This window comes from Balaenoptera acutorostrata, chromosome 19 (genome assembly GCF_949987535.1).
Source record: "Balaenoptera acutorostrata chromosome 19, mBalAcu1.1, whole genome shotgun sequence".
Lineage (NCBI taxonomy): Eukaryota > Metazoa > Chordata > Mammalia > Artiodactyla > Balaenopteridae > Balaenoptera > Balaenoptera acutorostrata.
Window position 1 is genome coordinate 56881932 of NC_080082.1, and position 23725 is coordinate 56905656.

The following is a 23725-nucleotide window of genomic DNA, read 5'->3' on the forward strand; positions in this document are numbered from 1 at the left end:
CAATGGGTCCCTGCCCCAGCTTCCTCCCCATCTGCCAGCCCTGGCCTCAACCCCTGCAACTGTCCTCCATGCAGTAATCAGGAGCTGGGTAAAAGACAACAAAAACCCAAAAGACTACCATTCTTTTCACTAATAAAAGTAACGCACTGCATGAAAATCAAGTACTCAAACTATAAAATTAAAAGCCAGGGGCTCCCCTGGTGGCGCAGTGGTTGAGAATCTGCCTGCCAATGCAGGGGACACGGGTTCGGGCCCTGGTCTGGAAGGATCCCGCATGCCGCGGAGCAAATGGGCCCGTGAGCCACAACTACTGAGCCTGCGCGTCTGGAGCCTGTGCTCCGCAACAAGAGAGGCTGCGATAGTGAGAGACCCGCGCACCGCGATGAAGAGTGGCCCCCACTTGCCACAACTAGAGAAAGCCCTCGCACAGAAACAAAGACCCAGCACAGCCAAAATTAATTAATTAATTAATTAATTTTTTAAAAAAAATTAACTTTGCATTCAAACTTTGTGTTAAACCACATATTTAAAAAAAAAAATAAAAAAATTAAAAGCCAGGAATTCCCTGGCGGTCCGGTGGTTAGGATCCACACTTTCACTGCTGAGGGCGTGGGTTCAGTCCCTGGCCGGGGAGCTAAGACCCCACATGCCGAGCAACATGGCCAAAAAAAAAAAAAAAAAAAAAGAAGTTGGAACAAAAAAGAAAATAGCCAAAGTAGTCCCCCCACCTAGTCCTGATCCCTCAAACTTACCTCTAAATCTCGCCCTAATAGGCCTTTTCGTCTCCCAGCATCCTCTCCTTGACTTCTGATAATAAGCATACGTTGCTCATCCCTATTTCTGAGTTTTCCAACTGGAAATTTGCTTGTATTTATACAATTATCTCCTGTTGGTCCCTCGGCCCCACCAGTTCCTCCCCATGCAGCCTGTCTTTCCCTGGACCCTCCGCTCCCCATTCCTACAAGTGATTTGTACATTTGTATATTTCTTATTCTTGTATTTACACTCTTTTCACCATCTCCCTCAGCTCCCAACATGGCCAGGGAGGAAACGAGCAGCCGCGCTTCCCCTCTCCACCCTCCACGTCTCCCTAGGCCAGACCATCCTTTCACATGATCAGGATTTAACATACAGGCTGTTCAGTGGCTATAATACGGCCCCTTGTACTCTGTGCATCAGCCAAGTCAGAAACATGAAAACAAATGGCCCATACAAGGTGACAATCGTGGAAACACTGTTCAGTGTGATGTGACTAAGCTAGAAAGGAGCCCCTGTGATGGGCTGTGTTAGGGAGGGGCCGCCTGGAGGAAGCACCTGGACGCCTTGCTGCGTCCTCAGGATCAAGGTCAGACAGCTTCTCTACCCTTACTCCACAGAGCACGTGTCAGTTTGCTCGCAGCTGAACAATGATTTTCTAGGATGACTTGATCTTCCCTCGCATGACAGTTCTCAAACTGCAGATCTTGTCCCATGAGTGGGTCATGAGATCAACGTGGTTGCACAAACCAGCATTAAAAATATAATCAAGAATATAATTGTTAGGGAACCGTTGACTGAAACCGCCAGCCCCGGCCGGGCACGACGATAACCACTTGCATGAGCTGTCTCGCAACAGGAGGTTCTGATAAAGAACGAGGTGCTGCCACCGAAAACTAACTGGGAGAATTCAGGAGGGGCTGAAAGGAGGGAGGACACGCCAGCCCACAGTATGTCTTGTACAACTAACCCAGGAGGGGTCAAAAGGAAGACGGAGGACACAATATGTCCTGCCAACCTCCCAGAATCCTCCTCGCTGAAATCCATCTTGGCTGAGAGATGCGCGCCACCAGGAAGGACTCTGAGTCAGAGTGATTGGCCAGAGACAACCCGGAAACTAACCCCATCACTATACAACCTGAGACAGCGAGCCACGTGGCGGAGCAGTTCTCCTGGGTTCCCTTACCCTGCTGCTCTCTGCCCAGGCGCCCCCTCCCAATAAAGTCTTTTGCTTTGTCAGCACGTGTGTCTCCTCGGACAATTCATTTCCAAATGTTAGACAAGAGCCCACTCTCAGGCCCTGGAAGGGGTCCCCCTTCCTGCAACATAACAGAAAATATTCAATGGACTTTGAGGGCATTACGCTAAGTGAAGTAAGTCAGAGAAAGACAAATACCATATGATCTCACTTATATGTGGAATTAAAAAAACAACAACAACAGGGACTTCCCTGGTGGCTCAGTGGTTAAGAATCTGCCTGCCAATGCAGGGGACACGGGTTCAAGCCCTGGTCCAGGAAGATTCCACATGCTGCAGAGCAACTAAGCCCGTGCGCCACAACTACTGAGCCCGTGAGCCACAACTACTGAAGCCCCCGTGTCTAGAGCCCGTGCTCCGCAACAAGAGAAGCCACCTCAACGAGAAGCCCGCGCACTGCAACAAAGAGTAGCCCCTGCTCGCCGCAACTAGAGAAAGCCCACGCGCAGCAACGAAGACCCAACGCAGCCAAAAATAAATAAGTAAATAAATAAATTTATAAAAACAACAATAACAAGCCAAGCTCACAGATACAACAACAACAACAAAAAGAAAATAAAGCATCAAAGTCAATCTTAAGTACTCAAGGAAAGTACTGTTTCACAAAACTTTTGGTCTTGTTTTGTGTGTGACTGTACGAATATGTGTGTGACTGGAACATGGTCAAAAGGTTGAAAGCCACTGTCCTAAGTTTTGGTTGGAATTCCGCTGAGTCTACAGATCATTTTCAGGACAGTGACATCTTCCCAACACTGAGTCTTTCAATCCACGAATGTGGTATCTCTCCCCACTTAGCCTCTCATTTTCTCTGCAAGTCTTACACCTCTGTGGTTTTACTTATTACTAGGTAATGATATTTTTTGCCGTTATTCTTCATGGTATATATGTATATATTTTTTTGGCTGCGCCGCTGGCTTGCAGGATTTTAGTTCCCCCACCAGGGATCGAACCCGTGCCCCCTGCAAAGTGCAGAGTCCTAACCACTGGACCGCCAGGGAATTCCCTGTCATGGTATTTTAAATTTCATTTTCAATTTGGTTGGGGCTGGTATATAGAAATACAATTGAGTTATGTAAATGACTTTCTTTCCAGTGACCTCCCTAAATCCATTCTTTTTTTTCCTTTTTAGTGAAATATAACTCATACAAAGTAAACAAATGTTAAGTGTAGAGTTGGATAATTTTTTAATATGTAGGCATCACCTAGATCAAGATCTAGAACATTCCCACACTCCAAACGGTTCCCACTTTCAAGCCCTCTTCCAGTCAGTACCCCTAATGTCACTATTCTGACCTCTTATGATAGATGATATGTTCTCTTTAACTCCTATTCTGTCTTCTTCGTGATAGATCATTTGTACTCTTTCGGGTCTGACTTCTTTTGCTCAGCAATATGTCTGTGAGATCCACTGTGTTGCCGTGTGGTTCATTCATCCATACCCCACTGAGGGGCATGTAGGGAGCCTAGAGCAGAAAGGTTTCCCAGGAGTGAAACTGCTGAATCACAGGGCATTGCATCACCCAGACTATCGCAATAAACATCTTAATGAGTTTTTCTGTTGTTGGGAACAAGTTGATCCTAAAATTTAGGGGAAATGCAGAGGTCCTAAGAATAGAAAAATTTAAAGAAGAGCAAAGTTTGAAGATTTACACTGTCAGATTTCAAGACTAACTACAAAGCTAAAGTAATTAAGACAAGATAGTATTGGTATGAGGATGGACAAATAGAAGACTGGGAAAGAACAGACTGTTGCTCCTTAAGGGAAGGGTCCCAGAAATGCCCAGCCCAGCACCAGGCATCGAGAAGGCACTCGGGGAATGTTTAATGAGTTGATGAATGGCTCAGCTTTCCTTCACGTTTCCTCCAATTTACCGTATTTAGTCACGATAAGCATCCAAATTTTGTCAAAACGTTGTCTGTTTCGAAGTTTATATCTTAACTGAAGTTTGATGTTTACTCTCTCTGAGGAGTTGAGAATGCTGCTCTTCCCAAGGGGGAGAGAATTTAACAGGTTGCTTTAGCCAAGGAAAAGGCAGGGCTCACCTAACCTGTTTATCTGCCCTTAGCCACCCTGCTGAAACTTACAACATCATACCACGTGGCATACTGCTACCTTCACTTCTACTTTTTTTTTTTTTAAAGAGCTAAGGTTCTGGCTTTTTTTTTTTTTTTTTTTTTTTTATGGCTGTGCTGGGTCTTTGTTTCTGTGTGAGGGTTTTCTCTAGTTGCGGCAAGTGGGGACCACTTTTCATCGCGGTGCGCTGACCTCTCACTATCGCGGCCTCTCTTGTTTCGGAGCACAGGCTCCAGACGCGCAGGCTCAGTAATTGTGGCTCACGGGCCTAGTTGCTCCGCGGCATGTGGGATCCTCCCAGACCAGGGCTCGAACCCATGTCCCCTGCATTGGCAGGCAGATTCTCAACCACTGCGCCACCAGGGAAGCCCCACTTCTACTTTTTTTTGAATTGAAGTATGTTGATTTACAATTTTGTGTTAGTTTCAGGTGAACAGCATAGTGATAGATTATACTCCATTATAGTTTATTACACGATAATGTGTATAATTCCCTGTGCTATACAGTACATCCTTGTTGCTTACCTATTTTATATATAGTTTGTATCTGTTAATTCCATACCCCTAATTTGTCCCTTCCCACTTCCCTCTCCCCTTTGGTAACCAGAGTTTGTTTTCTATATCTGTGTGTCTGTTTCTGCTTTGCATATACATTCATTTGTATTATTTTTTAGATTCTGCATATAGGTGATATCATATTGTATTTATCTTTCCGACTTATTTCAGTAAGCATAATATTCTCTAGGTTCATCCATGGAGCTGCAAATGGCACTACTTCATTATTTTTTATGGCCAGGTAATATTCCATTATACATACACACACGCACACACATACATATATATCTCACATCTTTTTAATCCAGCTGAGGTAGGAGATAGATGAGGTCCCAGGCTGAACAGCTCCAAGTGGTCTCCTGCTGATACTTTGAGATCAGATACCATCAGGAGTATTGGGCCTTGCCTGGGTAAAAGCCAAAGCGACTACATTCTTCTCATGCTTGTGGTAAAGGGAATTTCCCGGCCTGACACATGCACAGGGAAGGTCCTCAGTCTAAGGGAGGGAAAAAGGGAGGGAGGAGGCACCAGCTCAGGATTTGTCCTGCCAACCTCCCAGAAACCTTCACCCTGGAATCCATCTTCACTGAGAGATGCGCATGCACACCGGGAAGGACCCTGAGTCAGAACAAATATGGACACAGGCGAGATGATTGGCCAGAGGCAACCCGGAAGACTGCCCCGATGCAAGCAACTTAAATCCTTCCTATTGGCACACAACTCACTCCAAGTTCTCCCGTGTGTTCTTCCACACGTACTTTGCTTGTATTAAATGCTTTATCTGTTTCACAATCTTGGTCTCTTTGCTGAATTCCCTTTTCAAAGAAGACAAGGACTGAGGTCCCTCTTCTTCCCAGAAGAATCACAACCGTCTGTTGATGGGCACTTGGGTTGCTTCCATGTCTTGGCTATTGTAAAATAGTGTTGCTATGAACAGTGGAGTGCATGTATCTTTCCAAATTAGTGTTTTCGTTTTTTCCAGATACGTGCCTAGGAGTAGAACTGCTGGATCATCTATAGCTCTATTTTTAATTTTTTAAGGAACTTTCATACTATTTTATTCCCACAACAGTGTAAAAGGGTTCCCTTTTCTCCACATCATCTCCAATACTTGTTATTTATAGATTTTTTAATGATAGCCATTCTGGGGACTTCCCTGGTGGCGCAGTGGTGAAGAATCCATCTGCCAATGCAGGGGACACGGGTTTGATCCCTGGTCTGTGAAGATCCCACCTGCTGTGGAGCAACTAAGCTCGTGTGCCACAACTACTGAAGCCTGCACTCTAGATCCCGCGAGCCACAACTACTGAGCCCGTGTGCTACAACTACTGAAGCCCACTTGCCTAGAGCTCGTGCTTTGCAACAAGAGAAGCCACAGCAATGAGAAGACCACGCACCACAACAGAGAGCAGCCCTTGCTCGCTGCAACTAGAGAAAGCCCGTGCACAGCAATGAAAGACCAATGCAGCCAAAAATAAAGAAATAAAATAAATTTATATATAAAAAAATGGAAAAAAAAATGGTAGCCATTCTGACAGGTGTAAGGTGATACTTCATTGTGGTTTTGATTTGCATTTCTCTAATAATTAGTGATGTTGGGCATCTTTTCATATGCTTGTTAACCATTTGTATGTCTTCTTTGGAAAAATGTCTATTCAAGTCTTCCGCCCATTTTTTGATTTTTGATTTTAAAAAAAAATATTGAGTTGTATGAGCCATTTATATATTTTGGATAGTAACCCCTTGTCGGTTGCATTGTTTGCAAATACCTTCTCCCATTCCATAGGTTGTCTTTTGGTTTTGTCAGTGGTTTCCTTTGCTGAGCAAAAACTTTTAAGTTTAATTAGACCCCATTTATTTACTTTTGCTTTTATTTTATTTTTTAAAAATTTCTTTGTTTTTTTTATTTATTTATTTATGGCTGCATTGGGTCTTCATTGCTGTGCGTGGGCTTTCTCTAGTTGTGGCGAGCGGGGGCTACTCTTCGTTGCGGTGCATGGGCTTCTCATTGCGGTGGCCTCTCTTGTTGCAGAGCATGGGCTCTAGGAGTGCAGGCTTCAGTAGCTGTGGCATGCGGGCTCAGTAGTTGTGGCTCATGGGCTCTAGAGAACAGGCTCAGTAGTTGTGGCACATGGGCTTAGTTGCTCCGCAGCTTGTGGGATCTTCCTGGGCCAGGGATTGAACCCGTGTCCCCTGCATTGGCAGGTGGATTCTTCACCACTGTGCCACCAGGGAAGTCCTACTTTTGCTTTTATTTCTTTTGCCTTAGGAGGCTGGTCCAAGAAAATGTTGTTACGATTTATGTCAAAGAGTGTTTCTTCTAGGAGTTTTATGGTTTCAGGTGTTACATTTAGGTCTTTAAACCATTTTGAATTTTTGTATATGGTGTGAGGAAATGTTCTAATCTGACTGTTTTACATGTGGCTGTCCAGTTTTCCCAGTACCACTTGTTGAAGAGACTGTTTTGTTCTCCACTGTATATTCTTGCCTCCTTTGTCTTAGATGAATTGACTGTAGGTGCGTGGGTCTGCTACCTTCACTTCTGCCTGTGCCCTTGAGGAGGAGACACTGAGTCCAAGTTGGGCCATTTGGCTGTGGGCAAGGGAGTATTCTTCTCTAAGCCTTCATTCATCTTCACAATAAGGACCCTCCCTCCTACAGGATAGTACTGCTGAAAAGACTAAATGAGTTCACGCAAAAACTTTTCACTCAGGGCCAGACTTAATAAACGGCAGCAAGGCCTGTGGAGTCATACAGACCTGGATTCAAATCTTGGCTCTGTCACTTCCTGGATATGCAAGCTGCACCTCAGTTTCCCCATCAGTAAACTGGGGATACCCAACTGGCAGGATTGGGAGAATGGCAATAAAAGACTAAAAGAGAAACTGCTCAATTTAATAAATGTTAATTTAGCATCCTCTTCCTGACTCCTGTGCGGAATTTTATTCCTGGAAATATGTCCTACCCAGTGGTCTGAGCTCTATGCCCTAGGGCTACAAAGAATAGTTTTCAGCCTCCTCTCTGTATCTCCAGTCTCATTCCCTTTGATCCATCCTCCATACCACAGAGTATCCCAACTCAGATATCCTCTCCTCCCTGATCCCCGCCCTAGCTTTGACCACTCTGGGCCATCACTGTGTGGTGACAAGTCTATCTCCCCAACTGGACTATGCGCCCCATGAAGGTAGGATTTGGAGCTGAATTGGTCGCTGCAGTGTCCCCAGCCCTGGATGGGGCAGAGAACAGGTACTCAGTGAGAGGGCTGATCTGTGGAAGCCCCTGGGAGGTAGCCATGGACCCCTGGCATGGCTCCTTCTCACCTGGCTCTACTCATCACCACACTCCAAAATTCGTCATCTGCCTTATTGTGATGTTCACTTTACTGTGGGGTTTGCTTTATGTGGTGGCCTTGGAATAGAACTGGCAATATTTCTGAGGTCTGTGTATACTGTGAAAGTGTTTTCCTGCACATGAGAGACTGCATTTGGCTGGAATGTATCTGTTTCCTCAGGAAACTGTGCTGCTAAGACAAGGACAGGGCCGGCGGGGGTTGCGGGGGGAGAGAGGCCAGGCGCCTCGGGAGTTTAAGGACATGAGACAGGACCAAGGGCCTCTCCCTCAACATTGGAGACACACCTTCATGCACACAATGGCTGCTTCCTTGTAAAGTAAAGGGAACGTGTTCCTAATATGGGCCATCATTCAAATGTGAGCAGTGAGTCATCATAACTACACTACCTATTATCTACCTATTACTTATGTAGCCTGGGATGATGAAAGGGCTGTGACAGAGATGTTAAATACTGAACTGCTAAATACGTTAGCTATGGAGAGGCGAGTGCTTTTTAAAACATGGGAGGGGGAGAATAAAAGCACTAAATCCTTACCTTCCATAATAAGAAGTCAACAGGTAATAAAAAATGGGGAAACAGGGACTTCCCTGGCGGTCCAGTGGTTAAGACGCCGCGCTTCCACTGCAGGGGGCGAGGGTTTGAGCCCTGGTCAGGGAACTAAGATCCTGCATGCCGTGCAGCATGGCCAAAAAAATAAAATAAAATTTAAAAATGGGGAAATAATTTTTAGAAATATGGTGGTAAATACCAAAAAACAGCTAAAACATTTAAACTGTTTACCTGTGGGGAACAGGAATTGAGGTGGAAAAGGTTCAGTTTTCTTCTTTTTATCATAAATCATAGATATATTTGACTCTTTAAACTAAGTACTCATACTCCTTTGACAACGTTAGTAATTAATGTAATTTTTAAAACACAAATACATTTAGAAGACTTGTCCAAGCCAAATATTCCACCCAAAAGCCACAGAATACACATTCTTCTCAAGTGTACATGGAATGTTCTCCAGTATAGATTATAAGTTAAGCCACAAAACAAGCCTTAACAAATTTAAGAAGACTGAAATCATATCAAGCATCTTTTCTGACCACACTGATATGAAGCTAGAAATCAATTATAAGAAAACTGGAAAATTCACAAATACGTGGAGATTAAACACCATGTATTGTACAACCAATGGGTCAATGAAGAAATCAGAAGAGAAATTTTAAAAAATAGTATGAGATGAATGAAAATGAAATAACAACATACCAAACCTCATGGGATGCAGCAAAAGCAGTTCTAAGAGGGAAGTTCATCATGATAAACACCTACCTCAAGAAACAAAAAAAACTCAAATAAACAACCTAACTTCCAGAAAAAGGACAAATGAAGCCCAAAGTTAGTAGAAGGAAGGAAATAACAAAGATCAGAGTAGAAATAAATGAAATAGAAACTAAAAAGACAATATAAAAGGTCAATGAAACCAAGAGCTGGTTCTTTGAAAATATAAACAAAATTGATAAACCTTTAGCTAGACTCACCAACAAAAAAAAAGAGAGAGGAATCAAAATCAGAAATGAAGTAGGAGGGGCTTCCCTGGTGGCACAGTAGTTAAGAATCCACCTGACAATGCAGGGGACACGGGTTCGAGCCTTGGTCCAGGAAGATCCCACATGCCGCAGAGCAACTAGGCCCGTGTGCCACAACTACTGAGCCTGCGCTCTAGAGCTCACGAGCCACAACTACTGAAGACGGTGTGCCTAGAGCCCATGCTCTGCAATAAGAGGAGCCACCGCAACGAGAAGCCCACGCACCGCAACAAAGAGTAGCCCCTGCTCACCACAACTAGAGAGAGCCCACGTGCAGCAATGAAGACCCAATGCAACCAAAAATAAATAAATTAAAAAAAAAAAAAAAAAAGAATCCACCTGCCAGTGCAGGGGACACAGGTTCAATCCCTGGTCCAGGAAGATACAACATGCTGTGGAGCAACTAAGCCCTTGCCCCACAACTACTGAGCCTGCACTCTGGAGCCCACAAGTCACAACTACTGAGCCCACATGCCACAACTACTGAAGCCCACGCGCCTAGAGCCCATGTTCCACAACAAGAGAAGCCACCGCAATGAGAAGCACGTGTACCACAATAAAGAGTAGCCCCCGCTCACCGCAACTAGAGAAAGCCTATGTGCAGCAATGAAGACCCAATGCAGCCAAGAATAAATAAATTAAATAAATAAATTAAAAAAAAAAAAGAAATGAAGTTACAACTGATTCTACGGAAATACAAAGGATCATAAGAGACTATATGAACAATTACATGCCAATAAATTGGACCACCTAGAAGAAATGAATAAATCCCTAGAAATACACAACCTTCCAAGGTTGGATCATGAAGAAATAGAAAATCTGAACAGATCAATGACCACTAAGAAAATTGAATCAGTAATCAAAAACCTCCCAAAAAACAAAAGTCTGGGACCAGACAGCTTCACTGGTGAATTCTACCAAACATTCAAAGAAGAATTAATACCAATCCTTCCCAAACTCTTCCACAAAACAGAAGAGGATGGAACACTTCCAAACTCATTTTATGAGGCCAGCATTACCCTAATACCAAAACCAAACAAGGACACCACAAGAAAAGAAAATTACAGGCCAATATCTCTGATGAACATAGACAGAAAAATCCTCAACAAAATATTAGCAAACGAAATTCAATAATACATTAAAAGGATCATACACCATGATCAAATGGGGTTTATTCCAGGGATGCAAGGATGACAAATCAATCAACGTGATACAACATATTAACAAAATGAAGGATAAAAATCATATATATGATCACCTCAATAGAAGTAGAGAAAGTATCTGACAAAATTCAGCATCCACTTATGATAAAAACTCTCAACAAAGTGGGTATAGAGGGAAAGTAACTCAACACAATAAAGGACATATATGACAAGCCTACAGCTAACATCATACTCAATGATAAAAAGCTGAAAACTTTTCCTCTGAGATCAGGAACGAGACAAGGATGCCCACTCTCACCACTTTAATTCAACATAGTATTGGAAGGCCTAGCCAGAGCAATTAGGCAAGAAAAAGAAATAAAAGCCATCCAAACCGGAATAAAAGAAGTAAAGCTGTCACAATTTGCAGATGACATGATGTATCTAGAAAACCCTAAAGATTCCACAAAAAAGCTGTTAGAACTAATAAATGAATTCAGTAAAGTTGCAAGATACAAAATCAATATACAGAAATCTGTTGTATTTCTGTACACTAATAACAAACTAGCAGAAAGAGAAGTTAAGAAAAAAAATACCATTTACAACTGCATCAAAAAGAACAAAATACCTAGGAATTAATTTAACCAAGGGGGTGAAATATGCGTACACTGAAAATTATTAAGACATTGATGAAAGAAACTGAAGAATACACAAATAAATAGAAAGATATTCTGTGTTCATGGATCGGAAGAATTAATATTATTGAAATGTACATACCACCCAAAGCAATCTACAGATTTAATGCAATTCCTATCAAAATACTAATGGCATTTTTCACAGAAACAGAACAAATGACTGTAAAATTTGTATGGAACCACAAAATATCCTGAATAGCCAAAGCAATCTTGAGAAAGAGGAACAAAGCTGGAGGCATCACACTCCCTGATTTCAAACTATATTACAAAGCTATAGTAATCAAAACAGTATGGTATTGGCATAAAAACAGGTAACAGATCAAGAGAACAAAATAGAGAGCCCCTGGGACTTCCCTGGTGGTCCAGTGGCTAAGACTCCACACTCCCAGGGCAGGGGGCCCGGGTTCGATCCCTGGTCAGGGAACTAGATCCCACATGCCACAACTAAGAGTTCACATGCCTCAACTAAAGATCCCGCATGCTACAACTAAGACCCAGTGCAGCCAGATAAATAAATAAATAAATATTTAATTAAAAAAAATAGAGAGCCCCTAAATAAACCCACACATATATAGTCAATTAATTTATGACAAAGGAGCCAAGAATATACAATGGGGAAAGGACAGCCTTTTCAATAAAAGGCACTGGGAAAACTAGACAGCCACATATAAAGAATGAAACTGGACCACTATCTTACACCATATACAAAAATCAACTCAAAATGGATTAAATACTTGAATGTAACGCCTGAAACCATCAAACTCCTAGAAGAAAACAGGTGATGAGCTCCTTAACATCAGTCTTGGTAATGATTTTTTGGATTTGACACCAAAAGCAAAGGCAACAAAAGCAAAAATAAACAATTCAAACTAAAAAGCTTCTGCACAGTAAAGAAAACCATAAACAAAATGAAAAGGCAACATATTGAATGGGAGAAAATATTTGCAAATCATACATCTGATAAAGGGTTAATATCTGAAATATATAAAGAACTCATATAACGCAACAGCAGAAAAACCAAACAATTCAATTTAATGGGCAGAGGATCTGAATAGACATTTTTTCAAAGAAGACATACAGATGGCTAACAGGTACATGAAAAGATGTTGAACATCACTAATCATCAGGGAAATGCAAATCAAAACCACAATGAGCTATCATCTCACACCTATGAGAATGGCTATTAACAAAAAGACAAGAAATAACAAGTGATGGTGAGGATATGGAGAAAAGGGAATCCATGTACATTGTTGGTGGGACTGTAAACTGGTGCAGCCACTATGAAGAACAGTATGAAGGTTCCTCAAAAACTTAAAAATAGAACTACCATATGATCCAGCAATTTCACTTCTGGGTATTTATCTGAAGAAAACGAAAACAGTAGCTCTCACCTTCTTCTCCAAGAAACGAAGTATGGATTTATAGAAAGATTTGGATACCAAAGCAATGCATCCTGCCCCCACATGCCTGGTCCATTTAGGGGGAAGCTTCCTTCAGCTGCCAGGCCAGGGACCTGCTCTGCATTCAGCCATCCAGGGGTGCACCCTGAGCACCAGCCACCCCTGAGGGGCTGACCCTCAAGACCACCAGGACTCATGAGGGGAGGTTACGGGTGACTTCTAGGGTGAGAGGCACGTGAGTGGTGCATGACACCATTTGGTGACCCAAAGGTTTATGGCCATGTGACAAGGTCACCTGAATAATCCTCTTGGGGAAGACAGGTTCTTGGGAAATTAATCAGGAAGTATCTCAGATGGCATCTGAGGAGCCTTTGGATCTTTCTTGGGAAGCTTCGCTGCTGCAGAATGGGTGTGTGCCAGCCAGGAGAACCCTGCAGGGCAGTGGGCCCTGCCAGCAGCCAGTGTAATAGGGCCAAGGGCCCGCTTCAGCTGCAGGACCCTGCTCCTCACTTTCTCCGGTAACTACCTCACCCAGGGCCCCCTGCACCCAGTCCTCACTCTTCTCTCCTCTGTCTCCTGCTGTGGTCATTCTCTTAACGGGTTGTCCTCCCTGAGCCAAGAACCCCAGGGTGAATGTAGGGGTGAGGAGGTGTGAAGGCTGGGATCTTCTGAGGGGAGGCGAACAAGTGAGGTGGGTTGTGGGTATGACAGCCTTCCAAGCGGGAGTTTTCATCTGCAGAGCTATGATCATAAGCTGCAAAATCAACGTGGTGTATGATGACCAGCATCTCTTTAAAGAAAACAAATTTAAATTCCCATTGTATAATCCCAAGTATACAAAATTCTAGAAAATGCAAGCTACTCTCTAGCAGATCAGTGGTTGCCTGGGGATCGGGGAGTCAGGGGCAGGGGCTGGGATTACAAGGGGCATGGGGATACTTTGGAGGTGATGGAGATGTTCACTCTCTAGATTGTGGTGATGGTTTCACGGGTGTACATGTCTATCAAAACTTATCAAATTGTATACTTTAAATATGTGCAGTTTATTGTGTATCAAGTCTACCTCAATAAAGCCATTAAAAACTGAAACAGAAGAGAATAAAACAGAGCAGGATAGACAAAGCCAGGCAGGAAGGAAGAGGAGCAGGCATTAGCCGGTTCAAGGGACAAACACCACGGGAGGTGAGCGGCAGTCCCCAGAAGGGGGACAAGAGCTGAACTAGAGTGAGGAGGGGAGGGGGCCAAGGCACCCCCAGGCAGGGAGCCCCGCCACCCAGCTCTGCCCAGGCTGAGCTGTTTCTGGTCCCCAGGCAATGTGCAGGTGACCCAAGTGGAGACAGCATGGCCCCGGACCTTAAGGACAGCACGTGGAGCTGCTGTGGGCGCTACTACTCCTTCCATCGGAACTGCTCAGTTGAGACGAAGGAGTTCCTGGTCATCACCGAGGACAGATCCAAGGCAGAATAGGACAACTGCAGGAAATGCAACAGGAGGAATGTCTAGACTCTGGGAAGGCATCGTCCTCTACCCTTGACTCCCTCCTCTTCCTTCCTGAACCTTCACTTTGAGGACACAGCCTGGAGTCACCCAGTGGCCTCTTCTTTCCAAGAATCTAAGTTATGGGCCACAGGTTCCTGTGGTGTGATCTTGAGTAAGACATTTCCTATTTCTGGGCCTTGGGCTCCTTGTCTGCAAAACAGACCTAATTCGAGAAGCCTCCAGCTCTAGCTGGGGAGAAAGGATGATGGCCCAATGGCCAGGGAAGATGAAGCATGCAGTTCTGGAACCCCTTACCCAGAACTCTCCTTGTGGCAGGGGAGATTTCTTTCTGTTAGCAAGTGAACACACTGAGCTGAAGGCCCCAGTTTGCTGAGTTCACCCCAAAGATGGTGCAGAAGCTCCTCTCTGTACCTTCTCCTTCCTCGCAATTCTGAGCTGCAGGCCTGTCCCCTGGTCATCCTCCTAACACCAGAGAGGCAACAGATCCAAGAGGGGAAAGCTGGGCATTCAAGGATGTTCTTGGCAGTGAGGTTGAGAGTGGTAATAAGTGGGAAACAACTCAACTGCCAGAAGCAGATGATTCCCAGTTTGTGCATGTAACAGTCCCCTGTGACTGGGCTTTCCTATACCGAGAGGCTGCAGAGCTCTAAAGGGTACTTCCCCGACTGCCCAGCCCTGTGGGCCCAGTATGTGAGTTAGAGTTGGCCAATGAGACACATCACCCAGGATCTGCAAGGAGACAGGAGTGAGACAGGCCCCCCGGCTGCAGCTTTGCACGGGTTCTGCTGGCGAAGGTAGGCTAGGGACATCAGGGTTTTCCAAGGTGAACTTCCAGTGTCCTATCACCAACTTCATGGGTGTCATGGCTTCTTGGCGCCTGGATGGCATGAAATTGATGCGTTTTTTCAACAGAAAAATCAAGTAGGCAGCCTCAGAGGCAGCAGCTCCTCTGGTGGGTCAGTTGTGTAGTGTTGTTCCTGGAAGCCTAGCCAAGAGGCATTTCCTATAGCCCTTCTGATGACTGTGCAAGCCTCATTCTTTGTATTAAATTGCTTTCTGCCTAATTTATTTTGAAATGCGTCAAAAATAAGATAGACTGATGGATGGATAGAGGGATGGACTAATGGATCAAAATGTGGTAAAGAAAGTACAGTAAAGTGTTACTGGGAGAATCTTTGTGGTGGATATGTGGGTGTTCAAATGTAAACCTCTTTTAATGTTGCTGTATGTTTGGAAATGTTTATCATAAAATGTTGAGAAACATCCTTTCTTCTAAAAGAGCTGGAGGGTTTTATCTTTCCTGTAGGTGAACCCTGATGATGCAGTGGCTCTCAGAATGATGAAAGCTCTCTATGGCTGATGTGGAAATGGGCCCTGAATATAACAGGTGAACTGAGTAGCTGTCTGGTTCTTAGCTGGGTGCCCAGCACAGGGGAGAAATCTTCTCTCCAGCAACAGGGTGCTCTCAAGGGCCACGGGGTCTCCAACTCCCTCTGCTGGCCTGAGATGAAGGTGGGACATACTCCCTCTGGCTCCCTCATGCAAGATAACCTGATGTTTTAAGAGTTAGTGCTGGTGGGGCTTCCCTGGTGGCGCAGCCGTTAAGAATCCGCCTGCCAATGCAGGGGACACGGGTTTGAGCCCTGGTACGGGAAGATCCCACATGCCACGGAGCAACTAAGCCCGTGCACCACAACTACTGAGCCTGCACTCTAGAGCCCACAAGCCACAACTACTGAGCCTGCGTGCCACAACTACTGAAGCCCGCGGGCCTAGAGCCTGTGCTCCGCAACAAGAGAAGCCACCGCAATGAGAAGCCCGTGCAGTGCAACGAAGAGTAGCCCCTGCTCACCGCAACTAGAGAAGGCCCACGCGCAGCAACAAAGACCCAATGCAGCCAAAAATAAATTAAATAAATAAATAAATAAATAAATTTATTTATAAATAAATTTATTTATAAATTTATTTATAAATTTATAAATTTATTTATTTATTTTTAAAAAAAGAGTTAGTGCTGGGATTCAGGGGTTCCAAGGCTGGAGGCCCAGCGACGCTCCCTGTACAAGCCTCAGTTTCCTCCTTTATAAAAAGGGTTTAATAATAACCCTGACCCATAGGGTGTGTGACATCCATCAAGAAGGTTTCCATACAGGGCGTCCATTGTCGTTGTTATAATTAGCCCTGGGCTGGGGCTGCTGAATCTCAAAATTGAAAAGCTTTCACCCGGTGTGGTACAGGGGAGCTGACAGAAGATACAGTGGGGTGTGCTCCTCCAGGCCTGGGAGATGAGGTCACCGCCAGCAATACCCAGCGGGTCCTCTTTCCTCCTGCGAATGCCAAGACCACAGGATTGGAGACAGGCCAGGCCTGGATCCAATCTCCACATCCTCCGTGAACCCCCTTTTCCCTCACTGCAGAATGACTGGTAAAAACAGCCCCAAGAAGAAGGGAGAGCTCTTCCTACAGTAGATTTCCAATTAATAAATGGAGAAGGGGGGACTTCCTCGGTGGCTCAGTGGTTAAGAATCTGCCTGCCACTGCAGGGGACACGGGTTTGAGCCCTGGTCCGGGAAGATCCCACATGCCGCGGAGCAACTAAGCCCGTATGTCACAACTACTGAGCCTGCGCTCTAGAGCCCACCAGCCACAACTACTGAGCCCACGTGCCTAGAGCCTGTGCTCCCTAACAAAAGAAGCCACCGCAATGAGAAGCCAGCGCACCGCAACAAAGACCCAACGCAGCCAAAAATTAAAAAAGATAAAATAAATTAAAAAAAAAAAAATAAAATAAAATAAAATAAATGGAGAAGGAAAGAGGGAAAGAGGAAATCAACACTGGACAAATACCACAATAATAACTGTTGCAGATAAGATCCACAGATGATGCTAAAATTAGTGGGCAGAAGTTTGAGGAGAAACAGCCTATCTGTATAGTCTCAAAATGTCTTCCCCAAGAGATTTATTTCATTTTATGTTTTATTGAGGTATAATTAACATACAGTATTACATTAGTTTCAGGTGTACAACCTAATGATTTGGTATTTGTATACATTTCAAAATTAGATTAACTGCAAAGGGAAAGATACTAACTTTATACTGGAAAAACCTAGCAGACACCACCTCGACCACATGACCAAGGTCAATATGACCAGAAATCAGACAGGCTGATATCATGAACCCCCTGATGTGGTGCACGGAGAAGCACACAACATTGGTTCTGCGGTATGTTTACCAAAAATGTGGAACTTCTTTCCAATCATGAGAAAGCATCAGACAAACTCAAACTCAGATCAAAGGACAGCCTACAAAGTTAACTAACCAGTATTCTTCAAAAGGGTCAAGGTCATGAAAGACAAAGACAGACCGAGAAACTATGACAGATTAAAGGAGACTACAGAGACATGACAACTAATTCAGGATACTGGATGAGATCCTGGGACAGAATAAGGACTTGGGTGGAAGAACTGGTGAAATGTGAATAACGTGCGTGGTTACGTTACCAGCACTGCACTCATGTTCATTCCCTGGGTTTGCTCCCTGTATTGTGTTTATATAAGATGCTATCGTGGAAGGAAGCTGACGGAAAGGTCTGCAGGAACTCTGTACCATTTTTACAACTTTTCTGTAAATCTACACTGAGCTAAATAAAAGTAAAAAGATAAAAAAAGAAATAGCCTCCAGGTGGCAAGACTGGGAAGAAATGGACCCTCGCGAACATTCGTGGCTGCCAGTGGAAATCTTTTGCACACCCTTGAGTCAGCAATTCTGCTTTTGGGGATGGATGACAGATTTCAGTCACGCAGGTGTGAAAGGCTTGCCTGGCACATTAGTCCTGCAGCACCGTTTATGACAACAATAAAAAACCCAGGAAAGACCCTACAGGACTATCTACCTACGGTCTCATAAATTACAATAATTCTGTCCGCAGCTGAAATAGAGAGTAGGGAAGTTTTTTATGTGCTGATAGATAATCCTCTCCAGGATAACATATAACATGGTCAGTGAAAAGCAGTGAGGACCAGCACAGTGTATACTGTTTGCTATATTCGTGGAAAAAAAAAAGGGGGGGGGAGCGTTGCATATCAGCATCTGCTTGGAAATGCATAGTTGTTTTTTGTTTTTTCTGGAAAATACTCAAGATAACAGTGGTTGCCTCTGTGGAGGAGAACAGGGTGCCTGGGCAACAGAAGTAGAAGGAGAATTTCTCCTACATACTCTTGTGAACCTTAAACCATGTGAACTTAAAAACAAAAACCAAAAATGAAACAGATAATTAAAATCTTTTCCAAAAATTCAACAAATAGGGCTTCCCTGGTGGCGCAGTGGTTGAGAATCTGCCTGCCAGTGCAGGAGACACGGGTTCGAGCCCTGGTCTGGGAAGATCCCACATGCCGCGGAGCAACTGAGCCCATGAGCCACGACTACTGAGCCTGCGCGTCTGGAGCCTGTGCTCAGCAACGGGAGAGGCGGCGACAGTGAGAGGCCCGTGCACCGTGATGAAGAGTGGCCCCCACTCGTTGCAACTAGAGAAAGCCCTCACACAGAAACGAAGACCCAACACAGCCAAAAATAAATATAAATAAATAAATAAATTTATAAAAAAAAAAAATTCAACAAATAATCCTGGACCCAGGATTTGTGGTCAAACCTGTTTAGACGAAATACTCTGCTCTTCCCTCAAGCCCCACTAAGATGGCAATCAGGCGGAAAGAAGCCAGAAGCCACAAGAACAGAGGGAAGAGGGAGGAGCGGCCTGGAGGGGAGCAAGTCAGGGCAGGCCCAGAGGCCGGAAGCAGATGGTTGAGAGGCAACTGACAGAGCCAGCAGGAAGGAGACCTAGGCACCCATGGGTGGGTGTGTCTGGGGGGGGGCCAGGGTGCAGGCAGCTGAACTAGGAGAGACTAGGATGGCATGCACCAGTCCCTCTGAGAGTGGGGATAAGCTGAGGACATCCAGAACTCCTCCCCAACCTGACAGGAAGCCGCAGAGGGTGAACCAGGGGGACTCCAGGAACAGCCAAGGGGGCGGGCGCCATGCTGAAAACACGTCTGACCCTCTCGCCTGGGGCTGGTGGCCAATGCACAGAGGTCAAGAGTAAACCCCAGTGGCCCCAGCTGGAGTTGATGAGAGTGAGGTCACACCTTCCACTGAGGTACAGAAAGGGGCTCTGCTCAGCTGTGACCTTGGTAATCCAGGGAGATAGGAAAGATCTAGGCCAAGGACATCCCGGTGGCTCCCAGGCCCCCTCTCCTCTCTTCAGGAACACAGAGACCCCTCCTCTCTCTCCCTCTGAAGCCCTGGTGAAGTGGGTATCTGCCCAGCAGCCACTTCTCTTTTTCTGGAAACTTCCCCTGACTCTCCTTTGAGGAAGGCCCTCCCCTCAATGTTCCCTCATGTTGTTCAGGTAAAACCGATCCTACCCTCATGTTTAGATGCTGGCATTCAGCCCTGGGATTTCTCCTGGAATTTCAGGAACGAGGCCCTCTCCTTCTTCTGGTGTTGCTTAGTGAGTGGGCTGTGAACCCGGAGCTACTGAGGCCATCTGATCCCCAAAGGGAGAGACTGCCTGAGAAAGAAGACCGCACAGAGAAACACAGGGCCCAGGGCTCGGACTGTGCCTTCCAGGAATTGTCTGAGTTCCTGAATCTAGCTGAGTCTGAAGCTATATACTTCCGGAGCTTTTATGCATCTGACCATTAGCTTAGAATTCTGTCACTTGTAAAGAGTTGAGGGAGGAGTTCAGAGTGAGGTCATCACTCCTTCTTGACAAATACTGAGAGACAGGAGTTTCAAGGAGCACTGAGGGGGAAATTCCTAGAAGAAGTGTGTACCCATGAATGTGTATATACAACAGGACGCCAACATCACAGAAAAGAGGCTAGATAGGTCTTCTGCACTGAACAGGTGTTACTTTTTTTTTTTTTAATTTATTTATTAATTTATTATTTATTTTTGGTTGCATTGGGTCTTTGTTGCTGTGCACGGCCTTTAGTTGTGGCGAGCGGGAGCTGTTCTTTGTTGCGGTGCGTGGGCTTCTCATTGCGGTGGCTTCTCTTGTTGCGGAGCATGGGCTCTAGGTGCGTGGGCTTCAGTAGTTGTGGCACGCGGCCTCAGTAGTTGTGGCTCGCGGGCTCAGTAGTTGTGGCTCGTGGGCTCTAGAGCACAGGCTCAGTAGTTGTGGCGCACGGGCTTAGTTGCTCCGCAGCATGTGGGATCTTCCCGGACCAGGGCTCGAACCCATGTCCCCTGCACTGGCAGGCGGATTCTTAACCACTGCGCCACCAGGGAAGCCCCCAAGTGTTACTTTTATAAGCAGAAATCAACTTTCTTTGAAAAATAATAACAGCAAATTAATTCCTTGCTGTCCTTGATTTCTTTTGTCACCATGACATATTGTCCCTGCTGCCTTCAGGATCAAGTCCAAATGTATTAACATGGTCCTGTGTGATCTGTCCTCGGATGGCCATCCAGTCTCTGCTCTTGCCACTTTCAGCCCCACCGTCTACATTTCAGCCCCAGCAGCCTTGTCTGATTCCCCTCGTTCATACCTTGACCCTTGCACATGCTGTTACCTGTGCCTCTATCTTTCCACTTTGGCTCACTTCTCCTTGAGCTCTGCTATATCCCCTTCTCCCAAAAGCCCTCCCCAAACCCACAGACTGGCTAAGGTCCCCTCCAGGCTTCCCCAGCCCAGCACTGACCCACTGACCATCTGGATGGTCTGGAGAAGGGCCTGTCTCCCCTCTGAACTGTGAGACCCATGAAGGCAGGGCTGTGCCCCCACCACTGCTCAGCACAGGACCCAGCACAGAGAAGATTCTGGGGAGTGCTGGATGCATGGGCGAGATAGGGATGAATAAAACAAGGCAGGGACAGGGTTTGTTTCACCCCTGTGTCCCCAGCACTCAGCACAGGTATAGAGAAGATGCTCATGGGAGATATGTTGAAAGAATGAGACCAAAAGTGAAAAGTCTGAGGTATAAAAACCTATCAGCTTGGTGATAAAAAGACGCTTTATTCAATCAATGCTGTTGGGACAACTGGACAACTAGGAAAGAAAATAAGATGGATCCCGAGTGGGCTGAGGTATCGGCGGGAGAGTCGGGTGGCGGAAGAAGCCCTTACGGGGACTGGAGCTGCGGATTAAGCCTGAACAAGATGACAACTTCCCGGGACTTCCCTGGTGGTCCAGTGGTTAAGACTCCACGCTCCCAAGGCAGGGCACACAGGTTCGATCCTTGGTCAGGGAACTAAGATTCCCGCATGCTTTGTGGTATGGCCAAATAAAATAAAATTTTTTTAAAAAAGAATATTTACCCTGGTGGTGCAGTGGTTGAGAATCTGCCTGCCAATGCAGGGGACACGGGTTCGAGCCCTGGTCTGGAAGGATCCCACATGCCGCGGAGCGACTGGGCCCGTGAGCCACAACTACTGAGCCTGCGCGTCGGGAGCCTGTGCTCTGTAACAAGAGAGGCCGCGATAGTGAGAGGCCCGCGCACCGCGATGAAGAGTGGCCCCCGCTTGCCGCAACTAGAGAAATACCTCGCACAGAAACGAAGACCCAACACAGCCATAAATAAATAAATAAATAAATTAAAAAAAAAAAAAAGAATATTTGAAAGATTACAACCTCCCAAAAGCACTGAGATTTCGTGGCAGAGCCCATGGGGAAAAAGCCAGTGAGAAGCCTAGCCGGCACTGGCAAAGTCCTGGGCAAGAAGCTGGAGGAAAGGGGCTCTGACAAGGCCTATGTGGTTCTTGGCTAGTTTCTGGTGCTAAAGAAAGATGAAGACCTCTTCCGGGAATGGCTGAAGGACACGTGCGGCGCCAAAGCCAAGCAGTCCCGGGACTGCTTCGGGGGCCTGTGAGAGTGGTGCGACGCCTTCCTGTGATGCTCTCTGGGGAGCCCTGATCCCAAGCCCCAGCACTGAGTCTCCAGAGTTTGCAGCCAAGTGAGGACTCCTCCCCCATCCTCTCCAAGGGAAAAGACTGCTGTGGTCGTGCAGACCTCCCGTATACTCCAGGGTCTTTTGGGAGCTCTCTCCCCTCATCATTTCAACTTTTTTGGAATTCTCAGCCTTGCATGCATCTCCCTTCTCCTTTCCCTGCCAAGTTTGGAGTCAGCTCTTTTTGGCAGAATGGTTACTGTCCTTGTAAAGTTTTTTAAGTCAATAAGGTCAGTGGCCTTTGGGCATCTGGGGGAAGATGGATCCCTACCTCACACCTAACACCCAGAATAAATTCCTGATCCATCAAAGACTGAAACACACACACAAGTAAGACTGTAAAATTACTAGAAGATTATCTCATTCTTTCTTTGAGTTTCTGGTGGCAGAAGATCTGATGCTCAGTGGCCTGTAAGAACCTGGGCTGCCAAGGAGCCCCAAGATTTCTGCTGAGACCGTCAATGGACAAATGATGTTATAGTAACATCTCTGTGTTTCCTCGACAATGATGGAAGCCCTTTTGTCCTCAGAGTCCTTAAATAATTTTCCTTTCACTATTCAATAAAGGTGATGAAAAACAAAAAATAAAAAAATAAAATTACTAGAAGAAAATGTGAGAGAAATCATTTGTAATCTAGAAAGGGATAGTCTTTCTAAGGGTGCCACAAAACCTAAAGGTCATAAAAGAAAAGATGAATAGATTTGACTAAATGAAAAAAAAAAAAAGGAAAAGTTTTTACATGGCAAAAAAACCCCAAACAAATCTCACAATAAACAAAGTCAAATGACGATACTGGAAAAAAAATTTGCTAATTTTCTTTTTTTTTTTTTTTAATTATTAGCACCTTTAATTATTTATTTATTTATTTATTTATTTATTTATTTATTTGGGCTGTGTTGGGTCTTTGTTTCTGTGCGAGGGCTTCCTCTAGTTGCGGCGAGCGGGGGCCACTCTTCATCGCGGTGCGCGGGCCTCTCACTATCGCGGCCTCTCTTGTTGCGGAGCACAGGCTCCAGACGTGCAGGCTCAGTAGTTGTGGCTCACGGGCCCAGCTGCTCCGCGGCATGTGGGATCTTCCCAGACCAGGGCTCGAACCCGTGTCCCCTGCATTGGCAGGCAGACTCTCAACCACTGCGCCACCAGGGAAGTCCTAATTTTCTTATCAAAAGAGCTTCTATAAATTAATTAGACAAAGACCCTCAACAACTTGCTAGAAAAATGGGCCAAGGCTCCAGACTGATCACTGAAAAATTCAAATGACTCCTAAACAGATGAAGAGACATACAACTTTGTTCACAAAGAAATGCAATTTAAAACTAAAATGAGAAATTGATTTCCACTTCTCAGATTAGCAAAGATCAACAACAATACTAGCCCTGTGCATGGGCAGAGGGAGGGGACCTTGCTGCTGGAGGGAGAAGGTGGAGGCAGCTAGACGGTGTCTCCAAACCACAGCTCACACTCCCACAGACCCAT

At 45.3% G+C, this 23725-nt stretch overlaps 1 protein-coding gene and 1 pseudogene across 4 annotated transcripts in view; one reads left to right on the forward strand and one right to left on the reverse strand.

Annotated features, from left to right (window-relative positions):
- OPA3 (outer mitochondrial membrane lipid metabolism regulator OPA3) overlaps positions 1-23725 on the reverse strand; it is a 64621-nt gene that overhangs the window by 27589 nt on the left and 13307 nt on the right. Inside the window, exon 1 of one of the 4 annotated variants that reach the window (XM_057533685.1) lies at positions 3307-3437. The exons of the other annotated variants lie outside the window; for them this stretch is intronic. Coding sequence (XP_057389668.1) covers positions 3307-3367 — 61 coding nt within the window. The 5' untranslated portion in view covers positions 3368-3437. Of the gene's footprint in view, positions 1-3306; positions 3438-23725 lie in introns of those variants that run through there. 4 annotated transcript variants of the gene reach the window in all.
- On the forward strand, positions 14144-22194 carry LOC114236106 (barrier-to-autointegration factor-like; annotated as a pseudogene).